A 17,611-nucleotide genomic window follows, 5' to 3' on the forward strand; every position below is an offset into this window, starting at 1 on the left:
GGATAAAGCTGAGGAGCGAACATAATGATTGGTCATTGCGAATAATAGAGCCACAGATTAATATCATTTGTTCTATTCTATTCTGGACAGTAACATAGGTCAATGATGTTCATTTTTTAACTCCTATTTTAGATTTGTGTTTATATTTGGCTGGGTAGACATTTTTAGAACGGACTCGGAAGGCTCTACCATGGAACTTTCCAAATTCTCGCCAACATTCTAACCCCTCAAAAATCAAATTCAATACGTTCATATTTAAGGTGTATGGAAAATAAAATGTCAAATTATTTCATAGAATGTCTTGTAGAATGTAGAATGTCAAAATTATATAAAATTTCTATGCCTTCCTGTGATATGGGCAATGACAGAGAAGATGATACAATCCACTGTATTTTCATTTTAGTTTTTTGTACAGATATAAGATATCCCAGACACAGAGGACATGGAATTCTGTATAGTGCCACACTTTGGATCACGGCCAAAAATATACCTATATCAACAAATTATAACTTAAATTTTATATGTCCTGTACAGGTTTGATGGAAACCTGTATTCCAAACACTGAGTGGCTGGGGTAGGACGTTGCTTAGTAACCCACGCGAGGAATGGATCTGATGACGAGGCCAAGGTCCGGACAGAAATGTTTGGAGTACGTTCTGATGTTCAACAAAACCACCGGAAGTTCGAAAGTACCATATCTGATGATAGACCCATGGACCAAAAAGAGACTTTTCCCAAAAGTGAATTCCATTGAGCTGTTTCCTGTGAACGATTTGGTCGGCTACAAGACTGTTGTGTTGGGCAATTGTCTATATGTTCTTGGTGGGAAACGCTGGAATACTGGTGAATACGTAAACACAGTATGGAAATACGATCCATACAGCAGTAACTGGACTCGATGCCGACCGATGTCATTAGCCAGAACGCGTTTCAGTGCAGATATATTAGACAAGAAGATATATTGTGTGGGTACGTCATTTTGCTATTTATAAAATCCATAATAAACTTAAGTATCTTCTCCCCCAAAAAGGAAATAATAAGCAAAGAAACAAACACATCTCCACAACTTGATTCATGTACTAATACTTCAAAATTCCCCTAATATAAAATGTTGCATGGTTCATTAATAAAAAAGTCAGACCAACATGTATAGGCTCCACTTGATAATATGTGCTGCTTAAAGAAATGACAGATTTACACAATGTTGTAAAAAATAGATGGGTAGACTAATGGATGAATGAAGAACTTGTTTCAAGTTGAAAGATTTGTCTGAATGGGTTCGAAGAAAATGGGCACCGCCTTTTGTTAAGTACCTAACGACTCTCTTGACTTATAGGGGCAGCCAAAACATCGGGAGCTGGACATGAATGAATAAATGCATGGGGTGATAAATGAATGAGTAAAGTCCATCTGTCGAATACTTAATTTTAAATCAATCTTATCAATAATCAATATTATAGGGGGAGAGGTGTCCGGAGGTCATGTGACGGACACTGTGGAGTATTACGAGCCTCTGAAGGACGAGTGGTCGGAGGCGTGCTCCCTCCCGTCCCCCAGGGTCGACCACGCCAGCTGCGTGGTAAGAAACAGGCTCTACATCTCCGGGGGCATCAGGAAGATCAAACACCAGTGTTCCGCCGTCTTCCTGTAAGAGTTCTCTTACTAACATTGCCTGTGTTTCGGTCTGAGAATATGTTAATAGGCATCAAAAGTTTAACGTTTAACATTTAATTGTTTTGTATGTTAAATGTGATGACAGCTTTGTATTTTAAGTAATTTCTAGACCACAGACGGTTACTCAATTGCAATTAACATCAGTGCATTTTTTTCTACTTAAATCTACATAAACCACGATACTAGGAGGTGTTTAATTTGCATGAACAGTAAGAATAATCCGAGCCAATGTAAATTTTAAAGGCCGTGTATCACCGGTTACGTGTGGTAATTTACCACTGTCGTCGCTGTTCTGGCTTTAGTAGCTTTACTTTGTAATATTACTTTGACAATAATGGTATGGTATAAACTTGGTGTTATTCAGTATCGTATAGCAATACTGAGTTCAGTTTGCTGCAATATGTTGACACTAGTATGATGTAGATCCATTGTGCTTCAATTAATTTGTCAACAATGTTATGGCATGTTAAATCATATATGTATGTAATTCTCCAATATGTCAATATTGTTATGGTATAAGTTCAGTGTGCTGTTTGTCAACATTGCTATGGTATAATACAATTAAAGACGTACAACATATAAAGTAAGAGCATACCAGCGACGACAGTGTGATATCTGGCAAATGGTCACACGTATAACCGGTGAAATAAGGCCTCTTGTCAATTTACCTTAGTTAGCGTTTTATTCTAACTACTTATTATATTAGCATTTCGGTACAAGTCCACTGTACATAAATTTTTCTACAATTTTATGTTGAAGTTTCAATGGCGATTATATTGTTGTCCATACAGTGCCTCTATCAAAACATGTATACTATTAAATCAGCTTGACTGTTGTTCTTATTTTGTAGTGTTTATGACTTTGACGTGGATGCCTGGTCGGACCCGATCACAGATATTGAACTTCCCCAGGAGAGAGAGAAGCATACTATGGTTCCCATCGGTGGAAGACACATCTTCTTCTTTGGAGGTAGGATTATTTATTATATGGTTCAATTCTGCTCTGGAAGATTGCACGGTTTCGCGAATAGGTATGCTGTGGTATATATATCTGTTACATGTATACGATGAGATTTATTTCTTACATAACTGTTGTTTAACGCCATTTGCAAGAATTTTTATGTATTATATGGCGGTTAGTTACATGGTGGCGATAACTGGAGAGCTCGATTTAAACCACCGACCTTAGGCAGGTTACTGACGAACTTTCGCAGTGTGTGGTTTAGACGTGCACATAATTTTTGGTGGAGGACTCTTCAAGCAAGCTTTGTCCACCACTTGTTGACACCAAAGTCCTAAAAATAGTGACAAATGGATGTCTCCTATCCAATAAGATATACAGATTTGCACACAAAAGATAAAGGCCTATTAAAAGGTAAAATATGAATGTCAAATGACGAATTAGCCTTCCTTAAACAGATGTGCGTTAGAATGGGCACTTTCTAGTTTATGAAACTTGTTTATGAAAAATCTGTATGATGTAAGTATCCTGAAAAATTTGAGACGCAGGTTTATTTTGTACTAGATGTATATGTTTTATTCGATATGTTTTTTTGTTTTTTTTCAGGAAGAGGATTCGACCAAGACAATTTCAAGGAAAAGGACGAGGCTAAAGTGTGCAGTTTTGACTGTCGTAAAAGAGTGCTGAGTAAACACGATCCTTGCTGGGACAAATCACACCCAAATATGTTTCATCCGCGAAGCAATGCAGGACAAATAGTGCTAGGTAATGTGTTAAGTGCCAGTATGGACATCTCGTTTATTTACAATCGTCAAGACATCGCCTTATACAACTAATGGATTTATTTCCATTGATAACTCCCAAGATACTATTACTTTTGCAAGAAATTCCTCATTTACACGAGAGGGGATCGAGTAATTGAATCTTACTGTGACCATTTTCGTTCACCTGAGGTGTGTAGTTTAAATGTGTAAATCGCTACTCCTGCGCAGTGGAGGCGTCGTGTTATAGTGCTGGAAAATTCGGCATGGTGTTAAGAGTTAACCCCCTTGTTCGTAGTAATGTGCACAAGTGTTCTCATCTATAATTATTGGAAAAGGCTGGTGCCTTGTGGGACCATGTTGTGGACGTTTGTGTGGTAATAATAAAAAGGGCTACAGCATGGAAAGTAAAAATAAAGCACCGAAGACAGTGTTATATTTACCAAATGGTCACACGGTGAAAGCAGGCCTCCTGTCAATTTACCTCAATTTGAGTTTTATTCTAACTGTTCATTTAAATGCTTAAAAAGTAGTAACTTGTACAGCCCCTGGTACCATGCTAGAACCAAAACAAGTTAAAACAAATACCTTTATGTTAATTGCAATTTTTTTTATACGTCACTGGTCTATGATTACTCAAAATGCTGTGATTTCGGCATTACATTTAATTAATATTAACATGAAAACAAGGTAAAGGGACCAGGTCTCGGGGACTCTTCGTCCAACAGCAGACTCGACCAGAAGGCACTCTGGTCAAGTACAATAGGCTGCACCGTAAGGAGTAAAACAAGAGCAGTGACGACAGTAGGATAGTTGGTAAATGGTCACACGTATAACCGGAGAAATTCGGCTTCTTAATGCAAAACTTAAATAGGAATCCCCGACAGGATGTCGTCATCAATTCCCATTCATAGCACAGTTACATTCTGCTCCTTATAAGAACGTCTATAATCTTTAATCGTCTAACATTTTTAATACAATGAATCAAGTCCTTTGAAAAGGAAATTAGTTATTGATAGTGATATGTTTACAGAACAGCGCCTTCATACAAGATTCATGAAAAGTTACCTCTGAGACGGCAACTGCCAAGCTAATCTAAGATAAATTGCTTACTGCGATGAAGTGTGTTCAACTAGCTTCTATACGCAGCATAAGACTAACATACCGTCGGGTTTTTGAAACGCGTTATCTCACTTTTCTTAGCCAGTGTCCACCCACCATAATGCTGGCCGCCGTCATATAAGTGAAATATTCTTGAGTACGGAGTAAAATACCAATCAAATAAATAAATATTACAACACCCCCACCCATCCCACCCCCACCCCGCGGCTATATAGAGGTTATATTTGTATTCAACATGGAATTTATTCACTGATTACGTGTTCGAAATTTGATTTGGCTATCATGCCTACGTATAACATTTTGGCTGTCTTCCCTGCATCACTGAAAAATATGCATGGCTCGATCTCTTTTACATGTTACCAGCTTCATTTGGTATTTATATTTTTACATAATTATTCCCGGGACCGGTAGGTCCAGGATCAATCCTTGATCGAGTCACATCTAAGACTTTAAAAGAGGAAGTTGTAACTTCCTCGCTTGGCGTTCAGCATGAAGGGGATAGTGCAACGACTGGTTGACCCGTATCAGTATAATGGCTCGGGCGGGGCGGCTTGCTTGCCTTCGATAAGTCGTCTTAATGAAGCAGCACTAAATAAAAGAGCGGTGGAAATCCGTCCTGCAACGAGGAGGCACATTACACGTACGTGCACCCTAAGGATTCCTTCGTCGTCATATGACTGAAAAATTGTTGAGTACGACGTTAAACCCCAAGCACTCACTCACTCACTCACATAATTATTCCTGAAAGATTTCTTGGTATAAGACCCGGTGTTTTGATTTTTTTAGTAATTGTGTCTTGCAATTATGACCTGGAACACACCTTCATGGTTTACACAAGTGTATTCCATGTCCGGAAAGCTGTACCAAATGTGACTTTTCATTTTTATGTTTTCATTTTCAGGTAAACAAATTTATCTTATTGGAGGTAAAAATTTTTCGAAAGACCATGACGTCAGAACAGTGGAATACTATGACGTCAAACGCAGAAAATGGCGGGAAACATTCCAACTTCCAGAGGGTATCAGCTACGTGAATGTTGATTGTTGTATTCTAAAAGTTCCCACTTGTAATCGGGATTTCAACAGCGCCGATCTTTATCTATACGACAAATGGTTACTTTGGTAACCTGGCTCAAATGATCCCATAAAATATCATATACAATAAAGTTTTTCACCATATGCTTAGAATTCGTAGTTTGTTTTATGTGTTTGTAAATAACACGCATTTGTAAAAATGTTATCTTCATTTCATTTCAACATCAAGACCAACCATTGCTATAACTTGCGCTTGGTTTATGTTGTGTCAGTTAAGAAATTTAAATAAGCACATGTCCTTTAAGACACTCTTTTTTCATTAGGTTCTGCGGAATGTTTGCATTTATCCGCTGACCTGTTATTGGTTGCTACCATTGCTCTTATTTGACATTGCATTCAATAATATGGCCAGACCCTTACGCATGTGACGTTATCAGGGCTTTGTCAAAGGACCTTTTATGTGGTCTTAAACATGTGTGTGTATATGTATGTTTATGGTTTTGCCTCGGACTTAATAATTTTTGGGATATGACGAGGAGGTGTGTGTACATATGCCGCTTCTTGTGGCAATGCAAATAGTTTATTTGTTGTTTACCTTCCCTTGCAACATCAATTTGGTCATGACGACCGACATAAGGAATAGTCTGTCCTAAAACTGACACATTACATACACAGCGCTTCCTCAACTGAACGCCACGCTGATGGTGACCTCCTGTATTGAGAAAATTCCAAACTTTTAAATCTAAGGTGTCTTCCTATCATGTTAAGAACTGAACGCCTCCCACTTTAGAAATCCTTTAACAGCTTGGCTGTCTTCCCGTTAATAACAGAGACGCTGCAGGATCTAAAACTGTTTCAGTGATAAAATGAAGTAGAACGTACCACACAAGCCTACATTACAAAACGTACCAGACAAACACATACAAAACGTACCAGACAAACATATACAAAAAGTACCGCACATATACAAAATGTACCACACAAACACAACTACTTGCATGTTTCATGGGTTTACAATATTGACTTACCATTGAATCATGTACGCTTATTTCAGCTAAAAATTCACGTAATATTGGTGAATATTGGAGTATATTGGATTGATACTGGTTTATACCTTTACAGCACTTTGGCGGTAAAAATACAATAAGACGATGTTGTGCATGTGCACCTTTCTTATGTAATTACGTAAATTGGTTGTAAATTTATAGTTAGAAGAGAGCTGTTTATCTGTATAAAATGCACTGTAGCGCAAACTGCCAGCAAATTTGACTGTAAAATTACACCATTTGTTATTACAGTAAACTCACTGAAGTCATTTTGCTCGTAGCTATATGCAGTTTACATTTTTTTATTCCTACCTATATTCTATGATGATTTCTGCGAATACTGGTAACTTACTACTCACGTGGTTTAAGAGAACAATGGTTAATCCCGCTTTAATCCGAATCACCACTGCGTGGGAAAATGTATAATCACACCACTGGCTAGTTTTGCTCCATGCGTTCAGTTAACCTTCATGACAAGAGTTTCAAATCCCAACTAAAATGATATAGAGTGGAGCAGTAATATATCTAAAATATTCATCATTATCGAAAGCAACTACAATGTAGAATTTGAATTTAAGAAGGACACTGCAGTATGCAAGACAGCATAGAGAGTGAAATCAAATCTTGTGAGTTTATCTTAGTTAATGTTTTTATTTGATGTGTATTTAACATCGTACTTAAGAATATTTCACAATTAGGGCAAAGTTCGGGCTTTAAATATATCTGGAGGGAAGAGCCTGGATAATACCCCCGTACACCAAAGGTGAATGGTGAACCCCTAAGTGGCCGGCAGGGCCCAAAAAATACACCCGTGCCTCACCAGGTAACTGATGAATCTCTATAGGTGGACGACCATTTATACGTGGATGTATCATTAAAACTTTCATAATGTTATTTTAACTGATTCTTTTTTCCATTTGATTGTTCTTTAACGCCAAACTTGACAATTTTTCTCTCTATATATAGGACATGAATATTAACCGCCAAGCTGGCTTTCACTCTCCTTCAGACCATCAAAACCCCGAGGACAATGGAAACAGCGAAATCTCAAAAGTTCCGTGTCAGAGACTGGGAATGAACCCACGTCTGCAATGGCCTAGATTATATATATATATATATATATATATCTGATTTAACATACTTGTGTCATGGAAATATATCAGTGAGTGAATGAACCTCGTACTTAACAATTTTTTTCAGTCATATGGCGACCAATAGTCCTTAGAGTGAAGAAGGCAAGCAAGCCGCGCCGCCCGAGCCGTTATACTGATACGGGTCAGCCAGTCGTTGCACTATCCCCTTCATGCTGAACGCCAAGGAAGAAATTACAACTTCCTCTTTTAAGGTCTTAGGTGTGACTCGACCCAGGATTGACCCTGGATCTACCGCTCCCGAAGTGGACGCTCTACCAACTGTGCTATCAGGGCCAGTTCATTACGGTTGAAGGGAAGTAATAATCAACAAATTATAAACATCATATCCTTGACATGTGACATGCAAACTGAAGAAGTCATTATTCTTCTCACGATGAATTTAAGACGGCCAATTACAAAGCCTTCGTGCGAACTTTTTAATGCAGTATTTAATATATCTGTGATTAAGATCGACGTTTAACTTAATCCAAGGATGTATCCACAAACTTGGCAGATTTTTGTACTACAAATTTCCCTTTAGCGTAATATTAAATACATTCTTGACGAAAGATAATACGTTAATAAGATAAGTGTACTAAAACGCATTGGTTCGTTTTAGAGTCAGTTTCACGAAACAGTACTGCGGTTAAACGCGTTAAATGGATGGTTGCACTTGACTGCGATGGAGCACATGTGTTTGTTTACATCACGCAGAATCACGCGAGAAGTGTTCATTACATAGGGACATTGTCAATTGGCTCAATTGATCGACCCCCCTCTAGGAGAAACGGGGCTGTATTCCAGTATATAAGGACGACAGTGGCTGTGTTTCGTCGGCTTCGGAGAAGCCCGCATTTTGGAAAACTACGTCTGTAAATCTCAAATTTTCTGACGTCTCTACGTCTCCAGATACTCGAGGCCAAATGGCTTCACAAAGTACAGTGGTGAGTTGACAGTAAGATTTGTTAAAGAGTACGATAATTAGACTGTGGTGGGGTTAAAAGTGAAAAATATGTGAGCGCCTTTATGAGCCGACGTAAATCGAGCACTTGGCCATGTTGGATGATTGAATGACCGGTCATATCGTCTACCACTGTTCTCAGTTTTTCATGCAGTTCAGGCCCAAGTTTTACGTGTATGTAGTATGTTTGAAGTGGAGTCGCAAGGACTTTCAAGTTACCACGTACATTTATGGCGAAGTATTACATAACAGATTTTCATAATCCTGTGTGATATGCATGATTTTTTTGCATGACTATGTGAAGCATGTTGCATGTCCACTGGCAAATAAAAAAAAATTATTGCAGATCTGTGGCCACGTCTAACAGATTTGTACTTGTTCGGCATCAAATAAAATTTAGAGACAAATGGAGGTAAAGAAAAAAGATAGGATTGCATGTAAGATTTTGGGCGGTAACGTGCTGAATGTAAAGCGGTGATAATTTTCAAATAAGATATTTAAACAGTAACATTTTAACCCGTCACTAGCCTCAGGCCCCATGTATGTCATAAATTTAAGAGGCTGCTCATTTGCTCTTGCTTATTTCATACTTTCAATCTTATATAAGTCCACGTGCAGTGATGCAAAATTGAAATCTGTCGGTGTAAAATGACATCAGAGGGGAAAGAGAAGGGAAGACATACTTGTATGCATTTATAAATAGCTGCTGGAATTCTCATCTTCCTCATGTTCCGATCTGAAATGAAAAGTTACGAAAATGTTGAACTGAAATGGTGAACAAAGCTTGTTTTGGTGGCTTACCTTTGTCCATATTTTATATGTCATCAAGTAGTTCCATCGCTGCGATGCTCTTCTAGTACAGTTTCCACTGACTGCAGAAAAGTGAAATTTTAGTTTTAAAAAATATTTTATTCAACGAAATAAAAAGGATCGACAAAAAGGCAGGCCTATGTAAATGTCTTTCCACAAAATAGCTCTGTATGGCAGTGATTACGTATACTATCACAGCCCTGTCTTGATCCATTAGCTTACTTTCAACACATCAATACACTACTGTGGGCCGCCAAATAATGTGTCTGTCCGTACTCATAGCTATCGATTCCAGATAGATGTCCCCATGTGTCATCCCTAGTAAATCCTGACAAGCATGGAACTGGTGGAAACTGAATAAATTTGAACTCCAACCACAGTCTTTGAATGCATACTCCTCACAGTCAGGGGAATCACTGCCACTACTATTACTGGACTAGTGACCTTTTGACACACACGGGCTAATTATTTAGGATCATTCGCACAAGTACTGACCTAGAGGGAACCCATAATCAACATTGATCACTAAAAAATTTCTCAACAATTAAGGTGAAGATTAAACAAGATATACAAAATATGCTAATTGCTAGTAGTGTCAGAAGTTATATCCCTTATATGGACTGTGGAGAGCATGCATTCAAACATGGCGGTGGATGACATGGATTTATCTAGCTTCGACCAGTTTCATGCTTGTGAGGATCTACTAGGGATGATACATGGGGACACCTATATCATCACGAGAGTGTAATTCATTTACCAGCTTCCTAATATTAACACTTTTACTAGTATCTCCTGCTGCCAACCACAATACCTCTGAAATGAAATGAATAAGCCGAGTTGGCATCTCAGCAGTCCCATGAGTTCACGCAGATATGGATGAGACAGGGTTGGGGCACTTGCAGACTAATACAGTTAAAAGGCGAGATTTTACAGAATTTGCTAAGCTGAATATGCATTTCGCATAGCCGCGTCTGTCAGCCAAACAATGCCATTAAGAGCTGCCATAAAATCACGCCTTTTGGGCACGTTCATTCGCAAGAGCCCCCACACTGTATCATCTCAACCTGCTTGAACTCGCGAGATTCCTGAAATCCCAACTCGGCTTATTGGCATAGAATGACTGACTTTGATGTATGAATGTTTCATTTTATTTAACTGGGATGTTTTAGAATCTAATTTGTTCTACATGTGTATTATAAAAGTGTTACCTTTAATGATATTGTTTTACTATATATTGCAGGAAGGTGAGTTTTTCAGTAATGCATATTCAGGGCTCGAATTAGAAAATTTCCTGAGGCCTGCAACTTTTTTCCAGTTATAAATTTTTAGCAGTTGAAATAGCAGTTGACCTACAATTTTTAAACATGGCTTGCTAATTCAGTAGTTTAATTAAATTAAATGTTGAGATCTGTTTTCAACAATTTGTGATACTTGCCTAATTCAACGGTTAATCACTGAGTTCCAAAAAAGCACTTTGCGGAACGAAATGGGCATTTAAATTCACTCTAAAGCTGTAGAGAATGGAACCTCTATTATCATGCCACCACCATACATTAGAAAGTAGAACTTATAGTTGTCCAAACATTCACATCTCATGCTTGACCTGCGATTTTGTTTTTAGGTTTTTTTTTTTTAAGTTGGCTTGCTATGCCAAATTATTGTTGTTTTAAGCCGTGATATTCTTTGTGTCAGTGTCATTGTGATGTCGGCCTAAATGTTTTTTGATGTTAAATGTTGTTTTACAGTTGTTAAACTGTGTATATATGTGAATGTTGTAGCCGAAGCTGTACATGTCTGTAGTGGAGGATGTCATTACCAATGTAAGGGAGTCCTTCCAGGATGAGCAGGTGGATGACCAGGTTCTGGAGGAACTCAAACAGGTGCTGCTTTTTAAGTGACGTCATTATGACAACAGAATGACATGCCAGTGCACAATGATGTCGCTGATTAACGACACAGTAGTAGTACTTAGCTATGGTTTAACATGGCAGTGTTTCTGTGTTTAAAACTGTCATAATTTGACACCAGGAAAATGGCTAATCATAGATTTCTAACAAAACACTGTTATTGAACTATTTTACAAATTATGTTGCTATTATTAAATTATGACCAACATTGTGAGTTAATGGAGTGTAAAGAGTGATTACTTGCCCCTTCTCACAAGCCAGGTCTCATTTACTTCAACGTTTCCACCTCTTTTATGCATTTAATCTCTTCAGTACATTGCAGAGCTACAGATCATCTAATGTGTTGTAATTTGTTACAGTTATGGGTGTCCAAACTTAAGCAGGCCAAAGCATTTGAGACAGTAAGCGCAGAGCCTGAGCCCATACTGCCAACCACATTCATGATGCAGCAACATCATCAGCTAGCTCAGCCCGTTCAACCAGGTTTGTATGATATCTGTCTGAATGTCTTACACCTCAGCCTTACACCTGTTCACTGCTTGTAAGGTACATATGCCTGCTGAGGTGCTTTTCCCAGAGCCAGGTTTGTATGATATCTATGGCTGTCCTACACCTCAGCCTTACACCTATGCACTGTTTGTGAGGTATATATGCTTGGTGAGGTGCTTTTCCCAGAGCCAGGTTTGTGGGATATCTATGGCTGTCTTACACCTCACTGTTTGTGAGGTACTTGTGCCTCAATTTTACACATGTTGACTGTTGTCCAGTACCTACCAAGCAGGAAACTAGGAATCTAGTGTCATAATTATTTAAAACTAACATATGTTAGTACATTTACAGTGTAAGCTTTCAGGTTAAACTTCAACCTTTCATTGACAGGATTTTGTTGTGTGAACTGAATCCATTGCAACATGAACTGTATGTATGATTTTTATTTTCACTTTTGGTAACTTTCATTTGTGATACATCTCTTTGTCCAGCTGTGACAGCGTCAACAATTCCGCAACAGATACAGCATGTTCCTCTCCAGATATCATCAGCAGAACTTGTGAGTACAATTATGCTACATCTATTCAATGGGTTTGAGTCTTCCCCATTGAACTGAAAACTGTGGCTTATTGATACCAGTGTTATCTTGACAATAGTTTGTGTTGAGATACATGAACCCAGATTTTCTGTGAAGCATCAGTAAGCTAAGTGGGATTTGTCTTTAGTGTTGTAAAATAGATTTCTTTAAAAACTCAAGTGAAGTTTCGTTTAGGATATGACATATTTGCTGAAATTTTGTTTTATATCACTCTAAAGCTGACTGAGGAAGTGCCGCTATACTCTACATGTGTAGTGGCATAGTCATATGGTCCTTTAAGTAGGACAAAATTGCGAGTAACACTTAAAACACCACTAGTTAAGAAAAGAATTTTTGTTTTTAAATTGATTCCACAGAGTGGAGCTGCTGGGGCAGCAACTATGGCTTTACCAGCTGGGATTTTCCAACAACAGCTGGCTGCATTAACAGCAGGGGGGATAACTTTACAGCATACAGGTAAATTTTCTATGTAGTTTTGGAATTATTCATGTAAAGACCATATCAAAAAAATAACATTTAAGGCTCTGATCCCAAAATTTTATGGCAACATTGTGACTGTGCATAAAGAAATATTATAAAATGCAACTCAAAATGATGCTTTCTGAGAACTTTTAAGTCTGTGAATGAAAGAAATTTGTATGAAACCTTAACTTTTTATTGGTAAACCATCATAATTTTGTTTATCTTGGCTCTAGATATGACCCTGTATGACCCTTTCAAGGCTTTATTCAGAATGAATCAGTAAAAATCATTTTGGTGTTAAAAATTCAGTAAGCCAATATTATTATGTAACTTAAAATACTGCATCAGAAACTTTCTGAGCCAACATTTTGATATTCGGATGTGATGAGTTTCAAACGACAGGCCATTCTTGTAAACATGTACGTTTCCAGGTGCGAGTCAGTACATCCATGTGATGCCTGGTCTCCCTCCAGGGGCAGCAGGTCAGCCTCAGGTCATGTCCTCTATTAATCTGGCTCAGCCAGCCGCATTAACCACAGCTCACCTACAGGCCCAGCCAGCCCAGCAGGTCCAGATCGCACAACAACCACAGGTAACCTTGTGAACTACAGCTGTGTGGAGTAAATAACGAGGCAAAATAGGATTTTATTATCAAATATAATATATAAATACAAAAGCTCTCCAGGTTTAGCTGGAATTTAAGATTTATTTGGGGGCTAGTGAGAGGGGCTAAATAAAAATCTAATTTCTTGGAAAATTATACAAATAACAAAGGCTGCAGAATTTTGTGTGTAATGTCGGTTCTGACTTCATATCAGTGTAATGATACTATCATTTGTTATCTAATATAGTGCAGTGATGTGGAAGAGTGTAGATTCATGCTGTGTGATTTAGTAACACTATAATGTAAAAGAGCAGCAAAAAGCAATTCCTTTTCTCTGTACAACACAGTGAGCAAAGTTTGTGGCTGTGTTTTATGACTTTTCAGTGAAAACATGGTAATTGTTAGCAAATATTCTAGAAATTGTTTATGTCATTGTCTGATAATGATATTAAAACAGATAAGCAGAAATTTCCCGGGACATCTTCTTTACTGTATGTAATTACATGTGTGTTGCTGTAACTCAGTTACTGTAAACTATGGGTGTACATTTGGTCAGGGCTCAAAGTTTGCTTTTTCGCTCAGTGGCACTGTACACTTAACTTTGCACTTTTTGGTGGACAGGTAATATTTTTAGGTGCAAGTTCTGAAGCGATATCTAATAGGCCAGCTCTGAAATGTGAATGCAAAATTAGTTTTTGAGGCATGAAAGTATGAGAAGTGGGATCTTGTCTGTTAAAGCATGTAGCATGTCATAACATGACAAGGCAACAAAATGTAAAAACGTTCAGTTGTAGATGTGTCAAGAGATCTTCAATAGCATCAGTCTTTTTCAGCTTACGAGTTCGCCTAGGCAGTCTATTGTATTTATTTAGGGCCCGAATTTTCAGTTTGCCCCTATTCTAGCAGTGAAGTTGTTGGTATATAAAATTCATGAAAGTGAATGATTTACTTTTAATTCATCCTAAGTTAACACTACAGATGGAAATTAACATAAATAACTTGTACTGTTCTGTTTGTAACAAACAACAAAACGTACGTAGTTTGTTTCAAAATATATCCGAGCCATAAGTTGATGCATTGCCATTGTAGCACTCGCGTCACAACACCCGTTTGATATCCATGTTTGGACCTCCAACTCACCGGTTTGCTAAGATAAAATATTCGTTGAACAAGTACATTTACCACACCTGCCTGAGGCATTATGATTATGATTCCTATGATCTAAGATCAGAGAATATGAAGAAAACTCCTTTGAGTGCCACTTACACGACTAGTTTATGCCTTCAAGGCTTAATTTTACAGTGTTGTTGTTGTTAACTGGTCTGAAACTTCGTCTGGAATTCCAAGGCAAACATTGCACAAGTCAAACAGCTCTCAATGTTCAAAAACATTTTACTATATTTTGGAAACAAATATACCGTAATTATGGAGAAAATATATATATATATATACACACCATGGTCGTGTGAATGATGATATCGTAGTGCACATATAATATATATCCTGGTAGCACAAATAAAAATTTTAGTTGCATATGTAACCAGTTAACTTTGAACCCTGTTGGTACATGTTGGTTATTGACTATGCCTGCTGACATGTGATTCTGTTGTAACCACAGCATCAGCAGAACATAGTGCAACTGGATGGTGCCGGAGACACGAGTTCTGAGGAGGAGGAGGATTTTGACAATGATGACAATGACGATGATCATGAAGAGGAACAGAATGAGGAGGATAACGAGTTCCAAGGGGAGGAGGAGGTAACTCTGAATTGTGCTGAAAATAAATGAAAAGGAAAATGTAAAAGAAATAAACATAAAGATGAAGAGAACGTTAAATCTGAATTAACCTTGTTGATGACAGATTGACTTCACCAAATGGTCAGGTCAAATTGACCTTGTTGATGACAGATTGACTTCACCAAATGGTCAGGTCGAGTCTAAAGACTTGCAGAATACGTAATATTCTGATAATGCTGGACCAATTATGTGTAGCCAGTTAGCAGTATATTACAACTTTTTTCAGTGTTGATATGACAACATTATGATGGACCTTACATGAGAAAAACATTGTCACATCACTGAAATATATTTAATGGTGGCTGTAGGTGTCAGCTTAATAGTCTACGTGAAATGCTGAGTTTTTCTTGACTTCGATCAGGGTGGTGGCGTGCTTAGTGTGCCAGCACGGTGCAATGACCCAGGAGCCTGCATGCCAGTGCGGTGCAATGACCCAGGAGCATCTCACCAATGTGATTGCTATGAGTTCAAGTCCGCCTCATGCCAACCGCTTCGATTGTAAGTGAGAAGGTTTGCCAGCAACCTGCCAATGGTTCTGTGTTTCCAGAGGGCTCCAGCCGGTTTCCTCCCACTGTAATGCTAGCTGTTGTTGTATAAGTAAAATATTGTTGAGTATGGTGTGAAAAACCTATCAAATTAATAAATAAATAGATGCCATCTGACAATGGTGACATGCAGTTTTGTTTGTAAAATTTTTTCGCAATGCATTGCTGTGGGAAGGATTAAATTCGATCTGAAACAAGACATTGTTACTTGATTTTTGCACATATCATTGGTTCACAGGAGCCTTTAAACTCAGAAGATGATGTCAGTGATGAAGACCCAGGTGATTTGTTTGACACAGACAATGTGGTGGTGTGTCAGTATGATAAGGTGAGAGTAAAATGCTGCCTGTCTTATCTGCAGTTTAGGTAAAGATTAGAAAGTTATCTGGTATGAGGTAAATTGTGGTTTTAGTTGGACTGGATAAAGTTTTCCTCACTCTTAATTATGATTGTACATTGTATTTTAAATTATATCTGAATGCAGTGATATAAGTATATGTTTTAAGTATGGCATGAAACACCACTGAAATACAAAACATCATTCTTGGTTTCATATCTTTTCTCAGATAAACAGAAGTAAAAGCAAATGGAAATTTCATCTGAAGGATGGTATAATGAACCTGAACAGCAGAGACTATGTTTTTCAAAAAGCTACTGGAGATGCGGAATGGTGAAGTGTTTTTTTTACTGTGGCACCCCGTCAGACATTTCGCTGGACATGTGGAATATTTGATTACACCACACTGGCTAGACTCAGACTGTTACTAATATGTGGAATGTGACCGTGTACTTCTGCGTCAAGATTTGTAGGAAGATGACAGGATTCGGTAAAATGACAAAATTCAGTTGTCAAGTCATATTCCACATCGTAAAAGTGGTAATGTTTGACCACTCTAGTGATTGGCCTGTCTGTGAAGACAGAGATGGACATCCTTTTTTTTTGGATGACAATCTTCATCCACAACTTTTCACAGCTTTAGTGCTCCACTATCAGGTCTTATGTTATTATTTTTCCTATCAGTCACATCTGATATTTATAAATTGTCTTATCAGATTTCTGGTCCTGCTGAATTTGTGTAGCCTTTTTATTTCTTCAACGGATATAATATGCTGTTGTAAGATACATGGTTGAAAATGACATTGTGAATGACTAGGAGTTAATAGCAAATCTCAAGGGAAGTTTGTCTGTTCAGTAATACCTTACAGATGGTATGTAGTTATCATTGAATGTCCATTTTTTTCATTTACAATAATGTTTCACCTTTGCTAGATAAAATTTGGTGGACGCTATTCAATCCGGCAAGATTTGGTTATTCTTAGATGCTTATGTGCTAAATCAAAACAAATACACCATGCCAATTAATATCTCACAAAAATACATTATGCATGTTAAGTTTTAGTTGCAGATGATAGTTCTCAACAAAATGTAACTGTTGCAGATTTTTCTTTGACAGAATATATGTTTCTAAGCTGCATGGTTAATTTTTCATGAATCATTTGCTTGAATTCCCAAGGTTGTGCTTTGTGCTGATGTTATTAAGTCTACTGCTAGTCCAGGGTTTGGGAAAATTACTGCTTTAAGTTTTCTTTTTTTTTTTTTGTTACCATGCTAATTCCTAAGGTAAATCCAAGGTCTATTTATTTTAAACAAGTGAGAAAACCACTGTAAATATTCAAAATACATATGGATTACTACAATGTATATAT

At 37.7% G+C, this 17,611-nt stretch overlaps 2 protein-coding genes across 2 annotated transcripts; both read left to right on the forward strand.

Moving 5' to 3' along the window:
- The first annotated feature begins 605 nt into the window (after positions 1 to 605).
- On the forward strand, positions 606 to 5,642 carry LOC135467090 (kelch-like protein 9). Its single transcript, XM_064744851.1, has 5 exons — positions 606 to 969; positions 1,461 to 1,647; positions 2,525 to 2,643; positions 3,241 to 3,399; positions 5,419 to 5,642. Exons 1-5 carry the CDS (start codon positions 606 to 608, stop codon positions 5,640 to 5,642), a joined length of 1,053 nt encoding a protein of 350 aa, XP_064600921.1.
- A 2,917-nt stretch (positions 5,643 to 8,559) lies between these two features.
- Positions 8,560 to 16,719, forward strand: LOC135467647 (transcription initiation factor IIA subunit 1-like). The gene is made up of 9 exons (XM_064745439.1): positions 8,560 to 8,674; positions 11,280 to 11,381; positions 11,768 to 11,891; positions 12,389 to 12,456; positions 12,852 to 12,951; positions 13,389 to 13,549; positions 15,180 to 15,320; positions 16,143 to 16,232; positions 16,471 to 16,719. The coding sequence occupies exons 1-9, from the start codon at positions 8,654 to 8,656 to the stop codon at positions 16,576 to 16,578; spliced, it is 915 nt and encodes a 304-aa protein (XP_064601509.1). The 5' UTR covers positions 8,560 to 8,653; the 3' UTR covers positions 16,579 to 16,719.
- The last annotated feature ends 892 nt before the right edge of the window (positions 16,720 to 17,611 follow it).

Source organism: Liolophura sinensis, chromosome 6 (genome assembly GCF_032854445.1).
Source record: "Liolophura sinensis isolate JHLJ2023 chromosome 6, CUHK_Ljap_v2, whole genome shotgun sequence".
Taxonomy (NCBI): Eukaryota; Metazoa; Mollusca; class Polyplacophora; order Chitonida; family Chitonidae; genus Liolophura; species Liolophura sinensis.